A 23,631-nucleotide genomic window follows, 5' to 3' on the forward strand; every position below is an offset into this window, starting at 1 on the left:
ACTGACAGGCTGACCCCACACCCCTTCAACCTCTGCAGCAATGCTGGCAGCACTCATACATCTATTTCCCAAAGACAACCTCTGGATATGACGCTGAGCACGTGCACTCAACTTCTTTGGTCGACCATGGCGAGGCCTGTTCTGAGTGGAACCTGTCCAGTTAAACCGCTGTATGGTCTTGGCCACCGTGCTGCAGCTCAGTTTCAGGGTCTTGGAAATCTTCTTATAGCCCAGCCATCTTTATGTAGAGTAACAATTATTTTTATTAGTTTGTTGCCATGAGGTGCCATGTTGAACTTCCAGTGACCAGTGCCAGCGGTTTAGACATGAATGGCTGTGTGTTGAGTTATTTTGAGGGGACAGCAAATTTACACTGTTATACAAGCTATACACGCACTACTTTACATTGTAGCAAAGTGTAATTTCTTCATGGTTGTCACATGAAAATATATACTCAAATATTTACAAAAATGTGAGGCTGGTACTCACTTTTGTGATACTCTGTGTGTATATATATATATATATATATATATATATATATATAATTAACAGAGATTTTATTTTTTTTAAGTACTTGTTTGTTGCCCCTTTTAAGGCTCCGATAGGGCGCATCCGATAGGGTAAACATCAACACCCCCAATGAGATTCTTTCACCTTTGATTGCCAAACTATTTGTGCGTGTATATGTGTGTGCTATTTAGGTGGGGAGCCTTTTATGTTCCTGGCCTAACTGGCCTACTGGCCTAACTACATTACCCAGCCATCTTTGTTCCCTCACTACCTTGGCAGGAAGCTTACAGGAAGTGCTGGATCTGGATCCAATTTCTTTGATGATGAGCTATGTACCGAGGGGGGAAAAGCAAAGCACCTCTTAACTGTTTTGCTCTCGCAACTTTCAATGGGTGGCTGCTAGCTAGCTAGCACGCCGTTATGTCCCTTGAGTGGGTGCCGAGGACTCTCTCGTTGTTCTGTTTTTGTGTTGCTGTTAAACTTGTTTCCTTCCATTTGAAAACACTTGGTTTGGAGAGAGCAAGGGAGGGAGGGAGAGAAAAAAGGGAGGAAGAAAGGGCTAAGCCTTGAAACAAAAGAGCAGTTTGAGCTCTGTAACAGTTGAACTCTCGCCTTTGTGGCGGGGTGAAAAAACATTTGATGGCTGTGGCGGAAGGCGGCTCGAGAGAGCAAATTAGAATCCCTCGTCGGGGCAAGAATCTTAGGGAACCGGAATCAGAGGTTAAATATACACACACACAGTGCGGGCCTAAAAATGGAGTAATGACCTAGAAAAAGAGATTTACTGGGGGGGTGGGGTGACACATGAGAGATAGAGAGAGGGGGATGGAAAGAGAGAGAGGGGGATGGAGAGAGAGAGAGGGAGGGAGGCAGTGGGGGAAGAGAGGAAAGTAGATAGAATACAAATGGACACATGGCCAGAGCCTGTCACTATCTCAGCTTAGTAATGAGTTCAGAGAACTCTCTCTCACATGCTCTAATGAAAATGACTTCCAATTCTCTGGCCCACTGTATTGATTGTATTTTCATCTTTATTAAATTAATACGGGTGAGATCCGCCTTGTCTCTCCCTGCTGAGTGCAAAACTTGAATGGGAGAGGGAGGGGCCTGTGTGGTGTGTGTGTGTACACATCTGACACGTAGTGTTCACAATTAATGAGCCTCGGGACAGGAGGCTGGGTAATGATGTAAGGTCTTCGCGGGTATCGCACGGCTGACGGCGTCATGTAATGACCGTTTGTGTCCCAAACGGTCATTGCACGAACGCGCACGCACGAACACACACAAACACACACACAGAAGTCAGAACCATGGACAGCCACATCATATTTAGCATACGTTGACTGGACTAAATTGTTTTTGTTATCTTTTTGTTGTCACCGTATTAGACTAAGTATAGGTTATTAGATTATGTTGACATGTTGAAGTTGAAATGGTGCCGGAATAGTGGAGGCAGCTCCTGTTTTCTTTGCGACTTGCGGTAACTCTGTGGTTCTAAATCAATAGTTGTTTAGTGGTCAGAAAATGTCAGTAACATTAACTTGCTTGACCATGCTGTAGGTCATGTAACTGTTTGTTCAATGCAATATACAGTACTTTGTGGACTTCACCGGACAGAGTTGTTCTCCTGTTTTGTGATGAAACAAAGGTGATGTTGAATTTATTCTGCCACTGTGTCTTCTTATTGTCTCGGCCTTTAGGCCTATATACCACGGTCGCAAGGCATATGAACAAACAGGTTATAGAGCAACACAATTATCACAACAAATAGGTTGTAATATGCTATCTTTGGGAGGGGTTCCCAAGAGATTTGATTAATTCACTGTTATTGATGTACACTTGTGTGTGAGCTCTGTTCGCTGCATACCCGCCATTTGGCAAAATCATAATTTAAAGTTACATGTGTGGGTTGTGTGGTGTTTGTGTGTGTGTGTGTGTGTGTGTGTGTGTAGTGTGTCTTACTGGGGTTTGCCTTTGGCCTGGCATGACAGCTCCATGTTCTGTCCCTCCCTTGGCAGCCCATCAGGAAACTCGACTATGATCTTCACCTCCGGTTTATCTGTGGAGAGGGAGGGAGGGAGGGAGGGAGGGAGGGAGGGAGGGGAGAGAGTGCGTCAATATGACATGCAAGTCATTAGTTATGTTACAAGTTTATAAAGTAGCTAGGCTTCAGTCTGCTTAATATTTCTTCATTCCAAGTTGATGCAGGCTACGTGATGTGAAATGTACAGACGTGTGATTGGGAAGTTCACAAAACAAGTGTTCCGGAGGACTTGTCTGAGGACATATAATTGAGAGTTGTTTCTATCCTTTCACAACACTTAACTAGAGACCATTGGAAGAGCACACTCTATCATATTCTAGACGGTTTACCTGGATGCTAGTGCAGGGAATGCTTTGGTTTTATTTATCACCTTTTTTTCTTGTTTCTTTTTTGTCTATATACTGCAATTCAGCTGCAAACGTGTACAAGACAGCTTAACCAAAAATAAAATCATTTCAGAGATTTTGGCTTTAAGGTTGTTGGAGTGTGTGAAGGAGTGCCCCAGATCAAACTTATGTTTCTTTTTAATTGTCGTTTATAGAGGAATAGTTGTTATATCGATATCGATTGGTTATCTAGAGGTGTTCCTTTGCAGGGTGCAATTAGTCAAAATAAAATATGTCCCTTCAAGACTAACGACAGTCCTTGTAATGTTTATGAACTTCCAACACCGTCTGCTGTCCTTGTAGTATCCGGGAAGGGAACCAAGATCAAATAAGAAAAAAATCTGCCCCGCTAACTAGACTGTCTGGACGTCAAAGACGCTCTGGGCGCTTTATGTAAAAGGTCCTTCTCAACAACAGTTAAGACAGAAACAGGATTATAAAAGTGGGTACATCAGCCCGGGCCACCTTTGAATGTTACCTTACAGTAAGTAAACACTAATAAGGCCCCCCTTAGCTCCCTTTGGTGTTCAGAAGAAAGATCAGCCTCTGTATTATGTGCAGTGCTAATGAGAGCAAGGGGAGAAGAAAGGGAGAGAAGAAAGAGACAGACAGACGGGGAAAGAGAGAGAGAGAGACAGATGCAGAGAGGGGAAAGAAAGAGAGAAAGGTAAGAAAGAGAGACAGAGAAAGGGAAGAGAAAGGGCAAGAGAAAGAGAGAGGGGACAAGAGAGAGAAAAAGGGAGAAATTTAATTTGAGAGAGAGTGAAGGTACGAGAGTGAGAGAGAAAGAAGCGAGAGAGAGAGAATGTCAAAGAAAGCACACCATTACCTTCCTTTATGAACAGTTCCCTGGCAACAACAGCTGGCGTGGACCATGAAAATAAACACACAGTATGGCTACTGCACTACTGCTGGATGTTGTGTTAATATGACCACCAGGATCATCATCGTCATCATCATAATCATCACCACCACCATTTTAATGTTATTGTTTTTATCAACAGCAGCAGCAGTGTAAGTTGAAGTAGCAGAGTTAGCTAGTTGAGGCATGGTAAAAAAAAGCAGTACAAGACAGAATATAACATGATAAACTACGACCTTGCTAAATGCACTAAGAGGCACCACATTGTAAAACATGTCCTTTAGGATCCCTTGGAGAAATATGCATCTTGCCTTCGTATTTAGGCCGAATAGCTTTTCCATATCGAATATTCTCCCTGTGATGGAGCTTGCAGTGCTGCCACATACAGTGGTTCGTCCTTTAAAAGTTGCAGCATACTGCAGCACAGCTTGCGTGGTGCCACAGAATTCTTTGGCACGTTATTTAATGCCAACCACTGGTACCATTAATGCTAGTTGGTGCTAGTTTGACCACCAGAGGGCATCTTTGGGAAGCATTTGATAGCTTTCAATAGTGGCTGTACTAGAGAATTGAAAACATTTTTTCGTGAAAACATAGTATATGGGATTGATTTTAAGAAATGTTGCTTAATTTAAATGATTAATATTATGGTGTTTCTATTCCAAGAAAAAAGAAAAACCCTTTGGGTTTCCATTAGGATGGAACGGAAAATATGGAGCTGTACAACGTGACGGTCGAGATTAAGCTACAGTCTTGGGATATTAAGCTAAATAATCCCCGTGCCGTACAGGCACGAGGGAGACCGGGGATCAATTCCCCGACGGGGAGGAAGGAGTAGGCTGTTCTTGTAAATAAGAATTTGTTCTTAACTGATTCTGTATGTGATATTTCATAGTTGTGATGTATTCACTATTATTCTACAATGTAGAAAATAGTAAAAATAAAGAAAAACCCTGGAATGAGTAGGTGTGTCCAAACTTTTGAAGCTATAAAAACATTTTGGCTAGAGAAATAGAGAATACTACAATGGAACAAATACATTGAGGTTTTACCCATGGTCAAGGTTTTACCCATGGTCGTGGAGCAAGGTGGAAGTGCAACTAAAATGTAGTTTAAATAACTATCTGCATTTTGAATGTATTTTTTCAAGTTATTTTATTAACTGTTTCTCAAACTAGACACACTAAAGTACTTGTCCTCTTTCTCAGTTGTGCACCGGGGCCTCCCACTCCTTTTAATTCTGGAGAGAGACAGTTTGCGCTGTTCTGTGAAGGGAGTAGTACACAGCATTGTACGAGATCTTCAGATTCTTGGAAATTTCTCGCATGGAATAGCCTTAATTTCTCAGAACAAGAATAGACTGATGAGTTTCAGAAGAAAGTCTTTGTTTCTGGCCATTTTGAGCATATAATCGAAATCACAAATGCTGATGCTCCAGATACTCAACTTGTCTAAAGACTGTCAGTTTTATTGCTTCTTTAATCAGCACAACGATTTTTAGCCGCGCTAACATAATTGCAAAAGGGTTTTCTAATGATCAATTAGCCTTTTAAAATAATGGATTAGCTAACACAGGAGTGATGGCTGCTGATAATGGGCCTCTGTACGCCAATGTACAGTTGAAGTCGCATTGGCCAAATACATTTAAACTCAGTTTTTCACATTTCTTGACATTTAATCCTAGTAAAAATTCCCTGTCTTAGGTCAGTTAGGATTACCAATTTATTTATATAGGATTGAGGTCAGGGCTTTGTGATGGCCACTCCAATTCCTTTACTTTGTTGTCCTTAAGCCATTTTGCTACAACTTTGGAAATATACTTGGGGTCATTGTTAATTTGGAAGACCCATTTGCGATCAAGCTTTAACTTCCTGACTGATGTCTTGAGATGTCGCTACAATATTTTGACATACATTTCCTCCCTCATGATGCCACCTATTTTGTGAAGTGCACCAGTCCCTCCTGCAGCAAAGCACCCCCACAACATGATGCTGCCATCCCGTGCTTCACCGTTGGGATGGTGTTCTTCGGCTTGCAAGCATCCCCCTTTTTCTTCCAAAAATAAAGATGGTCATTATGGCCAAACAGTTCTATTTTTGTTTCATCAGAACAGAGGGCATTTCTCCAAAAAGCAGGATCTTTGTCCCCATGTGCAGTTGCAAACCAGAGTCTGGCTTTTTTATGGCGGTTTTGGAGCAGTGGCTTCTTCCTTGCTGAGCGGCTTTTCAGGTTATGTCGATATAGGACTCGTTTTACTGTGGATATAGATAATTCTGTACCGGTTTCCTCCAGCATCATCACAAGGTCCTTTGCTGTTGTTCTAGAATTGATTTGCACTTTTCATACCAAAGAAATTGCTCATCTCTAGGAGACAGAACGCGTCTCCTTCCTGAGCGATATGATGGCTGTGTGGTTCCATGGTGTTTATACTTGCGTACTATTGTTTGTACAGATGAACGTGGTACCTTCAGGCATTTGGTAATTGCTCCCAAGGATGAACCAGACTTGTGGAGGTCTACAATTTTTTTTCTTAGGTCTTGGCTGGTTTCTTTTGATTTGACCATGATGTCAAGCAAAGAGGCACTGAGTTTGAAGGTAGGCCTTGAAATACATCCACAGGTACACCTCCAATTGACTAAAATGATGTCAATTAGCCTATCAGAAGATTCTAAAGCCATGACATAATTTTCTGGAATTTTCCAAGCTGTTTTAAGACACAGTCATCTTAGCGTATGTAAACTTCTGACCCACTGGAATTGTGATACAGTGAGTTATAAGTGAAATAATCTGTCTGTAAACAATTGTTGGAAAAATTACTTGTGTCATGCACAAACTACATGTCCTAACCGACTTCCCAAAACTATAGTTTGTTAACAAGACATTTGTTGAGTGGTTGAAAAACGAGTTTTAATGACTCAAACCTAAGTGTATGTAAACTTACGACTTCAACTGTAGATATTCCATAAAGAAATTTGCCATTTACAACACTAAGAATGTCTACACTGTATTTCTGATCAATTTGATGTTATTTTAAAGGACAAAAAAACATGCTTTTCTTTCAAAAACAAGGACATTTCTAAGTGACCCAAAGCTTTTGAACGGTAGTGTGTGTCTTTAGCAGGGATATAAAAAAAGGCACTGAATCCGCTAGCCTGATCTCCTCTGGCAGACCACTGCAAAGTCTAGGAGCCCCTAATGGTAAATGCCCTGTCCCCTTTCATTCTCAACCTAAACTTTGAAGATCACTAAATATGTCAACAGCGTAGCTCACCCCAGCCGCTCTGCTGTACGACCTTTCCGGTCAACACACAGCAATCTGTAGGCCGTCCATCCGTCCAAATTACAGACCTGGCAGATGCTGTGTTGCTCTGTCTGAGTGATGGACAGGGCTGGGTGTGGCGCCACGTTGGTTGGGCGGGCATGTACCGTTTTTACGAGTGAGAACTTTGTTTCGGGGTTGGGCTGTGTTATTTTCTCAACTGCACTATTCCAAAGGTTATTGTAACCACTTTGCCCAGAACTTGTGGTTGGTGGATTCAAATTAAACCGTTACATGGAGTGCAGAGGGTCAGTACTGACAAAAGACACTACAGTACATCCCTTATATTCCTCCCACTGCAGTGTAGTATCTCCTGTCATTGTCATCTTGATAATGCTATCATGAAACTAGAGGTTTAGTGTTTTGAATGCTACAGTACCATCGTCTGTCTCAGAGTCGTACTGTCTTAGACTCCTTAGACACAAACACTAAACATTCCGGTGACTTCCTGATATTGCCACTTGGGGAAATTAAGAGCAGCTGTATCGTACGAGGGAGACGGCCATTATCATTATGCTAACAGAATTATTTGCTTAGCTTTATTATTGGTGTCCTCCAGCAGCTCTTAAGCCTCGGCCCTCCATCTGCCCAAGGGGGGAAGAAGCGATAGCGCAGTAGGGAAAATCTCTTTGCCTTGCCCAGCCAGCCATCTATATTATTACTGAGCTTATTTAATATCCCTGGACATGTTTTTTCTTTTTTTTCCTATGGCAGAATGAAGTCTATTAGGACAGTCTGTGCACTCAATGATTTTAACATCGATTGCTTTTGCCTGCCCCGGCAGCATGGCGAGGCATGGAGAAGCGATGTGTCTGATGAGAGCATGTGAGGCAGACCATGGAATGAGAACGGTTATAATTTGGTCTGTTGGCTGGCTCACCTTGGAGAAGAATTTCAAGATTGATAGTCACATTATTTTTTAGTATTTGCTAAAATGTCAAATCCAATTGACCCTTCGCTAAGCCCCATAAGCTAACGTATGGAATTGTTTTAAGAAGGTCATACCAAGGATCATTTAGCTATTTGATTTAGAATTTTAGGACCCCGTAACGTATAAAAAAATATTCAAAAATGTATTGATGAAAACTTGAATTTGGTTAAACAGATACATGTACAGTGCCTTGTGAAAGTATACGGCCCCCTTGAACTTTGCGACCTTTTGCCTCATTTCAGGCTTCAAACATAAAGATATAAAACTGTATTTTTTTGTGAAGAGTCAACAACAAGTGAGACACAATCATGAAGTGGAACGACATTTATTGGATATTTCAAACTTTTTTAACAAATCAAAAACTGAAAAATTGGGCGTGCAAAATTATTCAGCCCCTTCACTCTCAGTGCCGCAAACTCTCTCCAGAAGTTCAGTGAGGATCTCTGAATGATCCAATGTTGACCTAAATGACTAATGATGATAAATACAATCCACCTGTGTGTAATCAAGTCTCCGTATCAATGCACCTACACTGTGATAGTCTCAAAGGTCCGTTAAAAGAGCAGAGAGCATCATGAAGAACAAGGAACACACCAGGCAGGTCCGAGATACTGTTGTGAAGAAGTTTAAAGCCGAATTTGGATACAAAAATATTTCCCAAGCTTTAAACATCCCAAGGAGCACTGTGCAAGCGATAATATTGAAATGGAAGGAGTATCAGACCACTGCAAATCTACCAAGACCTGGCCGTCCCTCTAAACTTTCAGCTCATACAAGGAGAAGACTGATCAGAGATGCAGCCAAGAGGCCCATGATCACTCTGGATGAACTGCAGAGATCTACAGCTGAGGTGGGAGACTCTGTCCATAGGACAACAATCAGTCGTATATTGCACAAATCTGGCCTTTATGGAAGAGTGGCAAGAAGAAAGCCATTTCTTAAAGATATCCATAAAAAGTGTTGTTTAAAGTTTGCCACAATCCACCTGGGAGACACACCAAACATGTGGAAGAAGGAGCTCTGGTCAGATGAAACCAAAATTGAACTTTTTGGCAACAATGCAAAACGTTATGTTTGGCGTAAAAGCAACACAGCTGAACACACCATCCCCACTGTCAAACATGGTGGTGGCAGCATCATGGTTTGGGCCTGCTTTTCTTCAGCAGGGACAGGGAAGATGGTCAAAATTGATGGGAAGATGGATGGAGCCAAATACAGGACAATTCTGGAAGAAAACCTGATGGAGTCTGCAAAAGACCTGAGACTGGGACGGAGATTTGTCTTCCAACAAGACAATGATCCAAAACATAAAGCAAAATCTACAATGGAATGGTTCAAAAATAAACATATCCAGGTGTTAGAATGGCCAAGTCAAAGTCCAGACCTGAATCCAATCGAGAATCTGTGGAAAGAACTGAAAACTGCTGTTCACAAATGCTCTCCATCCAACCTCACTGAGCTCGAGCTGTTTTGCAAGCAGGAATGTGAAAAAATGTCAGTCTCTCGATGTGCAAAACTGATAGAGACATACCCCAAGCGACTTACAGCTGTAATCGCAGCAAAAGGTGGCGCTACAAAGTATTAACTTAAGGGGGCTGAATAATTTTGCACGCCCAATTTTTCCGTTTTTGATTTGTTAAAAAAGTTTGAAATATCCAATAAATGTCGTTCCACTTCATGATTGTGTCCCACTTGTTGTTGATTCTTCACAAAAAAATACAGTTTTATATCTTTATGTTTGAAGCCTGAAATGTGGCAAAAGGTCGCAAAGTTCAAGGGGGCCGAATTCTTTCGCAAGGCACTGTAGTTCACCCACAAAAAAATGTAAAGGAAGTTTCGGTCCTATATCTGAGAGAAACAGTGCATTTGGAAAGTATTCAGACCCCTTGACTTTTTCCATTAGAGGATGCGGCCAGTTGAGCCAATGCAACAAAAAAAAGATATCTCTATCTTAAACTAGAGTTGCTAATTAGATTTCCTCGGGGCCGCATACATTGACTAAGGGGGTTGATATAACTTGTTTATTTTTTTAAATGTTTGTTAGCTAGCTAAGTTAGCTATGAATACAACTCTCATCTGCTGTCGACATCAGGATACGATTTGAAACCTAGTTAGCTCCAAAAGTGGTTATTAACTTAAGCTGCATGCTGACAGTGCATTTAGAGCCATCCAGTATAACTAGCCTCACTACAACCTTCATTTTACCAGGTTCCCGTGAAGTAATTCATTGTAATGACAGTCCACCACATACCCCAATACTATCCTGAGTTAATTGAATGTGTATTAAAAACACGGTTTGAAACACGGAATTTCACCAGTGGTTAGAAGGAGGAATTGAGCTTCCTGGGAAAATGTTGTCTGAGGTTGCAACCAATGATACACTGCTCAAAAAAATAAAGGGAACACTTAAACAACACAATGTAACTCAAAGTCAATCACACTTCTGTGAAATCAAACTGTCCACTTAGGAAGCAACACTGATTGACACGTTGTTGTGCAAATGGGATAGACAACAGGTGGAAATTATAGGCAATTAGCAAGACACAGGAGTGGTTCTGCAGGTGGTGACCACAGACCACTTCTCAGTTCCTATGCTTCCTGGCTGATGTTTTGGTCACTTTTGAATGCTGGCGGTGCTTTCACTCTAGTGGTAGCATGAGGCAGAGTCTACAACCCACAAAATTGGCTCAGGTAGTGCAGCTCATCCAGGATGGCACATCAATGTGAGCTGTGGCAAGAAGGTTTGCTGTGTCTGTCAGCGTAGTGTCCAGAGCATGGAGACGCTACCAGGAGACAGGCCAGTACATCAGGAGACGTGGAGGAGGCCGTAGGAGGGCAACAACCCAGCAGCAGGACCGCTACCTCCGCCTTTGTGCAAGGAGGAGCAGGAGGAGCACTGCCAGAGACCTGCAAAATGACCTCCAGCAGGCCACAAATGTGCATGTGTCTGCTCAAACGGTCAGGAACAGACTCCATGAGGGTGGTATGAGGGCCCGACGTCCACAGGTGGGGGTTGTGCTTACAGCCCAACACCGTGCAGGACATTTGGCATTTGCCAGAGAACACCAAGATTGGCAAATTCGCCACTGGCACCCTGTGCTCTTCACAGATGAAAGCAGGTTCACACTGAGCACATGTGACAGACGTGACAGAGTCTGGAGACGCTGTGGAGAACGTTCTGCTGCCTGCAACATTCTCCAGCATGACCGGTTTGGCGGTGGGTCAGTCATGGTGTAGGGTGGCATTTCTTTGGCGGGCCGCACAGCCCTCCATGTGCTCGCCAGAGGTAGCCTGACTGCCATTAGGTACCGAGATGAGGTCCTCAGACCCCTTGTGAGACCATATGCTGGTGCGGTTGGCCCTGGGTTCCTCCTAATGCAAGACAATGCTAGACCTCATGTGGCTGGAGTGTGTCAGCAGTTCCTGCAAGAGGAAGGCATTGATGCTTGATGGCCCGCCCGTTTTCCAGACCTGAATCCAATTGAGTACTTCTGGGACATCATGTCTCGCTCCATCCACCAACGCCACGTTGCACCACAGACTGTCCAGGAGTTGGCGTCCAGGTCTGGGAGGAGATCCCTCAGGAGACCATCCGCCACCTCATCAAGAGCATGCCCAAGCATTGTAGGGAGGTCATACAGGCACGTGTAGGCCACACACACTACTGAGCCTCATTTTGACTTGTTTTAAGGACATAACATCAATGTTGGATCAGCCTGTAGTGTGGTTTTCCACTTTAATTTTGAGTGTGACTACAAATCCAGACCGCCATGGGTTGATACATTTGATTTCCATTGATCATTTTTGTGTGATTTTGTTGTCAGCACATTCAACTATGTAAAGAAAAAAGTATTTAATAAGAATAATTCATTCATTCAGATCTAGGATGTGATATTTTAGTGTTCCCTTTATTTTTTTGAACAGTGTATATACAGTGGGGCAAAAAAGTATTTAGTCAGCCACCAATTGTGCAAGTTCTCCCACTTAAAAAGATGAGAGAGGCTGTAATTCATCGTAGGTACACTTCAACTATGACAGACAAAATGAGAGAAAAAAAATCCAGAAAATCACATTGTAGGATTTTTAATGAATTTATTTGCAAAATATGGTGGACAATAAGTATTTGGTCAATAAAAAATGTTTATCTCAATACTTTGTTATATACCCTTTGTTGGCAATGACAGAGGTAAAACTTTTTCTGTAAGTCTTCATAAGGTTTTCACACACTGTTGCTGGTATTTTGGCCCATTCCTCCATGCAGATCTCCTCTAGAGCAGTGATGTTTTGGGGCTGTTGCTGGGCAACACAGACTTTCAACTCCCTCCAAAGATTTTCTATGGGGTTGAGATCTGGAGACTGGCTAGGCCACTCCAGGACCTTGAAATGCTTCTTACGAAGCCACTCCTTCGTTGCCCGGGCGGTGTGTTTGGGATCATTGTCATGCTGAAAGACCCAGGCACGTTTCATCTTCAATGCCCTTGCTGATGGAAGGAGGTTTTCACTCAAAATCTCACGATACATGGCCCCATTCATTCTTTCCTTTACACGGATCAGTCGTCCTGGTCCCTTTGCAGAAAAACAGCCCCAAAGCATGATGTTTCCACCCCCATGCTTCACAGTAGGTATGGTGTTCTTTGGATGCAACTCAGCATTCTTTGTCCTCCAAACACGACGAGTTGAGTTTTTACCAAAAAGTTATATTTTGGTTTCATCGGACCATATGACATTCTTCCAATCTTCTTCTGGATCATCCAAATGCTCTCTAGCAAACTTCAGACGGGCCTGGACATGTACTGGCTTAAGCAGGGGGACACGTCTGGCACTGCAGGATTTGAGTCCCTGGCGGCGTAGTGTGTTACTGATGGTAGGCTTTGTTACTTTGGTCCCAGCTCTCTGCAGGTCATTCACTAGGTCCCCCCGTGTGGTTCTGGGATTTTTGCTCACCGTTCTTGTGATCATTTTGACCCCACGGGGTGAGATCTTGCGTGGAGCCCCAGATCGAGGGAGATTATCAGTGGTCTTCTATGTCTTCCATTTCCTAATAATTGCTCCCACAGTTGATTTCTTCAAACCAAGCTGCTTACCTATTGCAGATTCAGTCTTCCCAGCCTGGTGCAGGTCTACAATTTTGTTTCTGGTGTCCTTTGACAGTTCTTTGGTCTTGGCCATAGTGGAGTTTGGAGTGTGACTGTTTGAGGTTGTGGACAGGTGTCTTTTATACTGATAACAAGTTCAAACAGGTGCCATTAATACAGGTAACGAGTGGAGGACAGAGGAGCCTCTTAAAGAAGAAGTTACAGGTCTGTTAGAGCCAGAATTCCTGCTTGTTTGTAGGTGACCAAATACTTATTTTCCACCATAATTTGCAAATAATTCATTAAATATCCTACAATGTGATTTCTGCATTTTTTTTCTCATTTTGTCTGTCATAGTTGAAGTGTACCTATGATGAAAATTACAGGCCACTCTCATCTTTTTAAGTGGGAGAACTTGCACAATTGGTGGCTGACTAAATACTTTTTTGCCCCACTGTATATAAACCCTGGATGACTGACAGGGGGTGCTGTATTGAAGCCAACGCACAGCCATCTTGCTGATACTCCTCCATTATAAAAATGATTTTGGAAGCTATAGAAATGCATTTATTAATGTCTGCATTAGTTTATGACACATTTATTCTATTACAGATGCCTTAATGCATACATTTAAATTATATGATGTGAGCCAAACATAAAAATGACAAAAATATATTAAAACATTAAAAGTACTAAGCATACTGTTCCCACTACAAAAAGAAAACATACTTAAATACATGCAATTTTGTCCTTGAAACATTTAATTGAAATACTGCAGAATTCCATTAATTCCTATGGAGGACTGCTCCAACTGGATGGAGGACTGTGCCAATATGGCCGACCGGTGGCTTTAAAGCCTCTCAATGTCCAATTCATAGCATCTGCAATCCAGGGTGTATATGGGGTGGCAGGTAGCCTAGTGGTTAAAGCATTGGACTAGTAACTGAAAGGTTGCAAGCTCGAATCCCTGAGCTGAGGTAAAAATCTGCCATTCTGTCCCTGAACAAGGCAGTCATTGAAAATAAGAATTTGTTCTTAACTGACTTGCCTCGATAAATAAAGGTAAAAATAAATATATATACATAATAGGTTGCTACCAAGGAGGCGGGCTTAGCGAAGGGTCAATTGCTGCCATATTGGGGGTCCATGTGAAATTGTGGACATGTCTAATCGTATCCGCTCTGCCTCTTCCATATGTATTCAGCGCAATGTGAAAAAAGCAATTGGATAGGCAGCCTAACCAGGCTCTGCTCAACCAATTGGAGGGGAAGCCCAACCAACCTCGAGCCCTATCTGCTACTGTCATGGGAGAGTGACTAAATGTCATGTCTAGGCAGATTTGGAAAGGTCAGATGGAGCATCCTTTTTTAATTCCTGGACGGAAGCTTTTTACAGAACGGACAAAGCTCCAAGAGTGACTACAAGCACGGCTTAGGTTAACCATGCTACAGCAACACACTACCAATGAGCCATATGTCAAGGTTTGAAAGGAAAGGCAACATTTTGGAGAAAATATCCTTACCCTTTTGCATAGATAATGGGATCTGAAGCCTAGGTCTTCAGCCAAAAGGCCAAGTCAAGCACCCATTGTATCATAATACCACTACTGCATATTAAACATAGGGCAAATATAAAAATGGTGTATTTTAGCTCCTAATGCAGAGGCAGCTCAAATGCAGGCTGAAGGCCTTGGTCTGTTGTCTGAGTATGGACAAAGGCCTCTGGGATCTTTGTTCAAGGAAAAAGGGGCAAACTTGTGTGTAAAAAATGATGGATAGACTTAAAGTTAAGTCAACATTTGAAGAACAAAATCTAAACAATGTCCCTCACTCAGTAGAATAAGTGTATCTCACATGTCCAGCCCCTTGCCCTGCATAAGTCATTTGTATATAGTTTGCGAGGCACATTACTGTGAAAATAGACAAGATGGCATTTAATCTTATTTTCTAGGTTTGAGTCCCTCAGGAAAGACATTATTAGTGGACAAAGACACTTGGGAGTATCATTTCTCTCAAGTGTTTGCCCATACTCACAATGCACCACCAGGTACGTCAGGGCTTGGAAGTCTTTGACGGCTGGGTGGTCCACGATGCACACCACGGGCACGCCGTCGTCCTCCTTAGTGACAATGAACCTCAGCTGGCTGGTCACAGTAAACATGTGGTCATATGTCTCCTCCACCTTGGATATGCCTGGGAGGGATGACAAAAACAGCCACGTTTAAAACCCTCAAGGTTCTGGGGGGGTTCTACTAAGCCAGGAATCATCAACTAGATTCAGCCGCGGGACGATTTTTTGTTGAGGGTATGGTCGGGGGGGGAAATAATAAAACATGATAATTTCGCCTCCCGAGTGGCATCGCAGTGCTAGAGGTGTCACTACACACCCGGGTTCGATTCCAGGTTAATATCTCTAGCTTAAACTGATGGATTTTGATGCCGATTGTTGTATTATGTTAATTCGATTTCCTCGGGGCCACATACATCGACTCTTGGGGTTAAATAGAACTTGTTTATTTTCATGAAATGTAGCTAACGTTCACCTACTCTGCGTCTCACAAAGTCACGGAGGTTGGGACCAAAAATCTCAATTTGGATTCATCAATCCAAATGACAGATTTCCACCGGTCTAATGTCCATTGCTCGTGTTTCTTGGCCCAAGTAAGTCTCTTCTTATTATTGGTGTCCTTTAGTAGTGGTTTCTTTGCAGCAATTCGACCATGAAGGCCTGATTCACAGTCTCCTCTGAACAGTTGACGTTGAGATGTGTCTGTTACTTGAACTCTCTGAAGCATTTATTTGAGCTGCAAATTCTAAGGCTGGTAATTCTAATGAACTTATCCTCTGCAGCAGAGGTAACTCTGGGTCTTCCTTTCCTGTGGTGGTCCTCATGAGAGCCTTTTTTGCATTTTTGCGACTGCACGCTTTTGTGTTTTTTTTGCGACTGCACTTTAAGAAACTTTCAAGTCTTAAAGTAATAATGGACTGTTGTTTCTCTTTGCTTATTTGTGCTGTTCTTGCCATAATATGGACAAGGTATTTTACCAAATAGGGCTATCTTCTGTATACCACCCCTACCTTGTCACAACACAACCGATTGGCTCAAACTCATTAAGGAAAGAAATTCCACAAATTAACTTTTAACAAGGCACACCTGTTAATTTAAATGCATTCCAGGTGACTACCTCATGAATCTGGTTGAGAGAATGCCAAGCATGTGCAAAGCTGTCATCAATGCAAAGGGTGGCTACTTTGAAGAATCTCAAATATAAAATATATTTTGATCTGTTTAACACTTTTTTCATTACTACATGATTCCATATGTGTTATTTCATAGTTTTGATCTCTTTACTATTATTCTACAATGTAGAAAAACTCTGAAATTAGTAGGTGTGTCCAAACTTTTGACTGGTACTGGGAAACTAGTCAGGATCGAGGCAAAGATGAACCGAGCAAAGTACAGTGAAATCCTTGATGAAAACCTGCTCCAGAGCGCTCAGGACCTCAGACTGGGTCGAAGTTTCATCTTCCAAAAGGACAATGACCCTAAACACACCGCCAAGACAACACATTAGTGGCTTCGGGACAAGTCTCTGAATGTCCTTGAGTGGCCCAGCCAGAGCCCTGACTTGAACCCGATCGAACATCTCTGGAGACCTGAAAATAGCTATGCAACGACACTCCCCATCCAACCTGACAGCTTGAGAGGCTCTGAAGAGAAGAATGGGAGAAACTCCACAAATACAGGTGTGCCAAGCTTGTAGCGTCATACCCAAGAAGACTTGATGCTGTAATCGCTGCCAAAGGTGCTTCAACACTGAGTAAAGGGCCTGAATACTTATATCACATTTACATATTTCAGTTTTTTAAATTTGTAATAAATTAGCAACATTCAAAAAAAACGTTTTGCTTTTATCATTATGGGGTATTGTGTCTAGATTGATGAGGGGGAAAAAACAATTTAATATATTTTACAATAAGGCTATAACGCAACAAAATGTGAAAAAAGTCAAGGGTTTTGAATACTTTCCGAATGCACTGTACTACCCGGCTACCTTCAGACTAGTCTTGTAAGGCTTGTGGGCATCCTAAATGTATGTGTTTGTGAGAGACTAACCTTCCATAGAGGGGTCATATTAATGTGTAGACCAAACTGTTCGGACACTACAGACAGAAGTTGGCAGATCGGCTGTTCTGACTTCAGACGAGACATGCGACGCTTGTGGGGGTCGTGTTCATGAGAGTCTCATCTTTCCATATAGGGGTCATAATAGTTTGTGGGCCAAACAGTTTGGACACTACATACGTTTTCGGGATGTCCCATGGTCTGACAAACACCGCTCTAGCTCTGCCACCTTTCAGCGCAGATGCGGAAGGGCGACATTGGTGGATGCAGTGAACTGAGACACAGCCCATGCAAAATATTAAAAATTTAAATTGACGGATTTTGATGGGGATTGTTGTATTATGCTAATTAGACGTTGTGTGTGTGTATCATGTTTTCCAATAGGGAAGAAAAACAGCCATGTTTCAACACAAGACCGTAGGAACCTATTGTAAAGCAGTCTTCATCTTTAGACCGCAAGTCATACATGTAACTGGCCTGTACATAAAATGGTCTTTGGTACTTTTCGTGGAATTCAGTACACCTGAAATATAAATAACTGAAAACCAATAAGCTCCTATAAAAAGCTGGTGTTGTGTAACTATGTGTTCCCACATTGAGTTGGGAGTGGAATACGTTTATTTTGTAACGAAATTGTGACAAAGGGCTACTGTTGTGCTCAAGGCTACGGGGGAAGAGTAGTAATAACTCAGCATAAGGGAGAGAGGCGGCCATTGTGCGTCTCTGAATGGAGTGTCTCTGTGAGTGACCTTGTACAGTACAAGTAGGGGAGAGAGAACGGAACATCCTAGAAATTGGTCAATAGAAGGTGAATCAGCTGGAAATTTCTTGCTGTCAAGGGCTGTTGTACTCGTGAGTCACTCAATGGCTGCTGGGGTAGTTGTTGAAGGGACAGTTTATTTGTGTTTTATAAAGGGATTTTGATCCAAAGTAACCCCTGCCAACAGTACACAGCAAGGTGTGAAGTAAGCCTATACACGTACTTTGTTCTGATAACTGGGGTGTTACTACACAACACAGACAACACACTCTCCACATGCTGAATAGGCCAACTTCCTTTCTCCATTGTCCCATTTTGTAATAATATTTGTTATCAAGAGTGTCATGTCAATAAAGCAAATAGAATTTCATTGGATTGAGACGGGGAGGTTGATCAGGGAGAAAGAGCGGGAGAGGGAGAGAGAAAGAACAAGGGGAGGGGAGGAGAGAGGTAGAGGGGAAGAGAAAGGGAGAGGTAGAGACAGACAGGCAGAGGGAGAGGGGGGTGAGGGATAATGCACCTGACAGAGGATTTATTTTCATATACAGTGCCTTCAAAAAGTATTCACACCCCTTGGATTTTTCCACATGTTGTGTTTTACAGTCTAAATTTAAAATGGATTACATTCAGATTTTTGTCACTGGCCTACACACAATACTCCATAATGTAGTGGAATTATGTTTTTTGATAAAAAATTCAAAATAATTAAATGTCTCGAGTCAATAAGTATTCAACCCCTTTGTTATGACAAGCCTACATGAGTTCAGGAGTACAACTTGCTTAACAAGTCACATATTAAGTTGCATGGACTCACTGTGTGTGCAATAACAGTGTTTCACATTATTTCTGAATGACTACCTCATCTCTGCACCCTACACATGCAATTATCTGTACGGTCCCTCAGTCGAGCATTGAATTTCAAACACAGATTCAACCAAAGACCAGAGAGGTTTTCCAATGCCACGCAAAGAAGGGCACCTATTGGTAGATGGGAAACATTTTTAAAAAGCAGATATTGAATATCCCTTTGAGCATGGTGAAGTTATAAATTACTCATTGGATGGAGTACACCCAGTCACTACAAAAATAAAGGTGTCCCTCCTAACTCAGTCGCCGGAGAGGAAGGAAACCACTCAGGGATTTCACCATGAGGCCAATGGTGACTTTAAAACAGTTACAGAGTTTAATGGCTGTGATAGGAGAAAACTGAGGATGGATCAACAACATGGTAGTTACTCCACAATACTAACCTAATTGACAGTGAAAATAAGGAAGCCTGTACAGCAGTCACCAACCAGTCAATCGCAATCAACTGGTTGATCTCCAAGGCATTCCTAGTGATCAACAAACATTTCTGTAAATAGCCTTGCGTTCCTATTATTATTATTTTTTTAAATCCCGCACTGTTGGCGGTAGGTGCATTTGATTCAGCAACCCTAGCACCGGGAAGGCAAAGTGTTCCCATTTTTTTACAATTTCATGTGTCTGAAGGTAGAACTCAACCTACCCGGCAGGCCCAGAGCAAATCAAGTGCACCTTTAGGCTTACCACTGGCCAATCAGATAGCTCAGATGACCGTGTCTGCACAGTTTCCTTGAGCCATAGATTGTAAAAAGAAGCTGAGAAGTTGATACTGTGATATTTCAAAATTTTTAAAACCATGACTAGAGAGATTTGATGAATACAGTAAAGAGCTGCTGTTTTTATGAGTAAGCTCATGTTTAAGTTGATATTCAGCACTGTCAACACTAAGCCATAAAATGTGTGTCCTCCCTCCTTACACTTACACTACAACCAGCACTGCAGCTGCATTGAAGGAGTACAGCAAAGTGTTCCAATAAGCTTGCGTTCTTATTATTAGAGTCTTGTTTCTTTTTAATATCTGGGAATATTTCACTTTCTCAGGTCATAGGAGTAACAACATAATTTGGTGCATGAGGCAGAAATAATGCAGTGCGACTTGAGTTTCGCCATCAGCTGGAAGACTGTGTCCCCGTTTCTCAATGGAGGGAGGGAGAGAGGAGGGACGCTGAGTCGGGTTAGAGGCAGCCTCACAGCTGCTCCCTCCCCCCCTCAGACTGACCATCAGATGCAGGCCATCAGCCCAGTAGAAAAAGAAAAGCTAACTGTTATGCTCACTCAGCTGTGCCTCAAGTAATACAACAAATTATATATCACCAATGTGATCATATACCACATTTTAAATATAATTTCAAAATGGTCTGAGAAGAACAACATTGGCAGGGCAATTCAGGCATAGAAATATGCAATGAAATGTGTTGGTCCTATAGCCTGCTGCACAAACCTCATTGCTATGGAACTGTTTTTAATTGGAAAATGTTGCATAGGCTTACCTTTAAGTCCTGCTTAAGAAAAATCTGACTCAGAAAGTGATCTTGACTCAAAAAAGGTTGGTGACCACTGCTGCACAGAATACAAATATTCCAAAACATGCATCCTGTTTGCAACAGAGTAATACTGCAAAAAAATGTGGCAAAGCAATTCACTTTTGTCCTGAATGAATACAAAGTGTTTTGGATTTGCCACAAACACTACAACGATGACCGAGTACCACGCTCCATATTTTCAAACATAGTAGTGGCTGCATCATGTTACAGGCATGCTTGTCAAGGACTGGAGAGTTTTTCAGGATGAAAATGAAATGGAATGGAGGAACGGAATGGAGCTAAGCACAGGCAAAATCCTAGAGGAAAACCTGGTTCAGTCTGCGTTCCACCAGACACTGTGAGATGAATTCACCTTTCATCAGGACAACAACCTAAAACACATGGCCAAATGTACACTGGAGTTGTCACCAAGAAGATAGTGAATGTTCCTGAGCGGTCAAGTTACAGTTATGACTATAATCTGCTTGAAAATCTATTGCAAGACCTGAAAATGGTTGCCTAGCAATGATCAACAACCAATTTGACAGAGCTTGAAGAATCTTTTAAAGAATAATGGGCAAATGTTGCACAATCCAGGTGTGGAAAGCTCTTAGAGACTTACCCAGAAAGACTCACAGCTGTAGTCACTGTCAATTCTAACAGATATTCTCAGTGGGGTTGAATACTTGTCTAATCAAGATACTGTATAATTATGTTTTACATACAGTGGGGCAAAAAAGTATTTAGTCAGCCACCAATTGTGCAAGTTCTCCCACTTAAAAAGACAAGAGAGGCCTGTAATTTTCATCATAGGTACACTTCAACTATGACAGACAAAATGAGAAAAAAAATGCAGAAAATCACATTGTAGGATATTTAATGAATTTATTTGCAAATTATGGTGGAAAATAAGTATTTGGTCAAAAAAAGTTTATCTCAATACTTTGTTATATACCCTTTGTTGGCAATGACAGAGGTCAAACGTTTTCTGTAAGTCTTCACAAGGTTTTCACACACTGTTGCTGGTATTTTGGCCCATTCCTCCATGCAGATCTCCTCTAGAGCAGTGATGTTTTGGGGCTGTTACTGGGCAACACAGACTTTCAACTCTCTCCAAAGATTTTCTATGGGGTTGAGATCTGGAGACTGGCTAGGCCACTCCAGGACCTTGAAATGCTTCTTACGAAGACACTCCTTCGTTGCCCGGGCGGTGTGTTTGGGATCATTGTCATGCTGAAAGACCCAGGCACGTTTCATCTTCAATGCCCTTGCTGATGGAAGGAGGTTTTCACTCAAAATCTCACGATACATGGCCCCATTCATTCTTTCCTTTACACGGATCAGTCGTCCTGGTCCCTTTGCAGAAAAACAGCCCCAAAGCATGATGTTTCCACCCCCATGCTTCACAGTAGGTATGGTGTTCTTTGGATGCAACTCAGCATTCTTTGTCCTCCAAAGACGACGAGTTGAGTTTTTACCAAAAAGTTATATTTTGGTTTCATCTGACCATATGACATTCTCCCAATCTACTTCTGGATCATCCAAATACTCTCTATCAAACTTCAGACGGGCCTGGACATGTACTGGCTTAAGCAGGGGGACACTGCAGGATTTGAGTCCCTGGCGGCGTAGTGTGTTACTGATGGTAGGCTTTGTTACTTTGGTCCCAGCTCTCTGCAGGTCATTCACTAGGTCCCCCGGTGTGGTTCTGGGATTTTTGCTCACCGTTCTTGTGATCATTTTGACCCCACGGGGTGAGATCTTGCGTGGAGCCCCAGATCGAGGGAGATTATCAGTGGTCTTGTATGTCTTCCATTTCCTAATAATTGCTCCCACAGTTGATTTCTTCAAACCAAGCTGCTTACCTATTGCAGATTCAGTCTTCCCAGCCTGGTGCAGGTCTACAATTTTGTTTCTGGTGTCCTTTGACAGCTCTTTGGTCTTGGCCATAGTGGAGTTTGGAGTGTGACTGTTTGAGGTTGTGGTCTTTTATACTGATAACAAGTTCAAACAGGTGCCATTAATACAGGTAACGAGTGGAGGACAGAGGAGACTCTTAAAGAAGAAGTTACAGGTATGCGAGAGCCAGAAATCCTGCTTGTTTGTAGGTGACCAAATACTTATTTTCCACCATAATTTGCAAATAAATTCATTAAAAATCCTACAATGTGGTTTTCTGGATTTTTTTTCTCATTTTGTCTGTCATAGTTGAGGTGTCCCTATGATGAAAATTACAGGCCTCTCTCATCTTTTTAAGTGGGAGAACTTGCACTATTGGTGGCTGTCTAAATACTTTTTTGCCCCACTGTATATATATATATATATATATACATAAAAATAACAAAAAAAAAAGGTTCACATTTTTATTCCACTTTGACATGACAGATTATTTTGTGTAGATCGTTGACAAAAAATGACAAATAAATGTTAATCCCACTTTGTAACACATCAAAATGTAGAAAAATGCAAGGGGTGTAAATACTTTCTGAAAGCACTATAGCTTTGTATTATGAGGATGAAATGGCGAACAGCCTTGTGTGCTGTTGTTCCTCAGCTACAGGTATCTGATGGATATTGAGTTGCCGCTTCACATCCCACCCCATCACCGCAGAGACAGCTGTCTCTGAGGCTGATGGGAAAACGAGTCTTTGTGATGAACAGGGGTGTTACCCCATTTGACAAGCCAAGCGCTGTAGTTTTATTTAAAAGCCAAGCGTTTTAAATAACCAGCTGAGTTAGACCTGAGAAATCAGGTCTAAGGTGAACGTCTGACAAATGATAAAGTGATCAATTTACTACCAGGAGGAAAAGACAGGCAGCAGACACTGGTGTATCTTGACCTAAGGATTTAATTTGATTATCCATACATTTTATTTTATTATTACAGCACAGTAGCTAATTACCAACATGTTGAATATCACTGCGCTGTCAACATTATGCAATAACAAACGTGTTGAGCACTTGCTCAATGGAAGAGAAATATGCAAATACCTTTGAATTGGATGATGCGTACTGAATCTTATTTACTTATGAAGATATCATCTTCCCACGGTGATAGCATCTCCGTTTGATAGCCGCAGTCTCAGATGTGGCGCTCGATATTACTCAAACATTATTTTTGGAGTGCTAGTGAACATATTAATGTTAATGAAAAGCTAATTGCTTTTGTAGTCGAATAGTGAAGCTCGGGGTTCAAAATCAAAGCAGAGAGAGTTGATGCACTGTTAATGGC

The 23,631-nt window shown here is 42.0% G+C and overlaps 1 protein-coding gene across 6 annotated transcripts in view; it reads right to left on the reverse strand.

Moving 5' to 3' along the window:
• LOC110534869 (cell adhesion molecule 1) overlaps positions 1–23,631 on the reverse strand; it is a 502,342-nt gene that overhangs the window by 77,306 nt on the left and 401,405 nt on the right. For all 6 annotated transcript variants that reach the window (XM_036989933.2, XM_036989932.2, XM_036989931.2 and 3 more), the window contains 2 exons: positions 15,161–15,319; positions 2,473–2,569 (listed from right to left, as the gene is read on the reverse strand). In XM_036989933.2, coding sequence (XP_036845828.2) covers positions 2,473–2,569; positions 15,161–15,319 — 256 coding nt within the window. The remainder of the gene's footprint in view (positions 1–2,472; positions 2,570–15,160; positions 15,320–23,631) is intronic.

This window comes from Oncorhynchus mykiss, chromosome 10 (assembly GCF_057628025.1).
Source record: "Oncorhynchus mykiss isolate SJ-2025 chromosome 10, ASM5762802v1, whole genome shotgun sequence".
NCBI classification, from domain to species: Eukaryota; Metazoa; Chordata; class Actinopteri; order Salmoniformes; family Salmonidae; genus Oncorhynchus; species Oncorhynchus mykiss.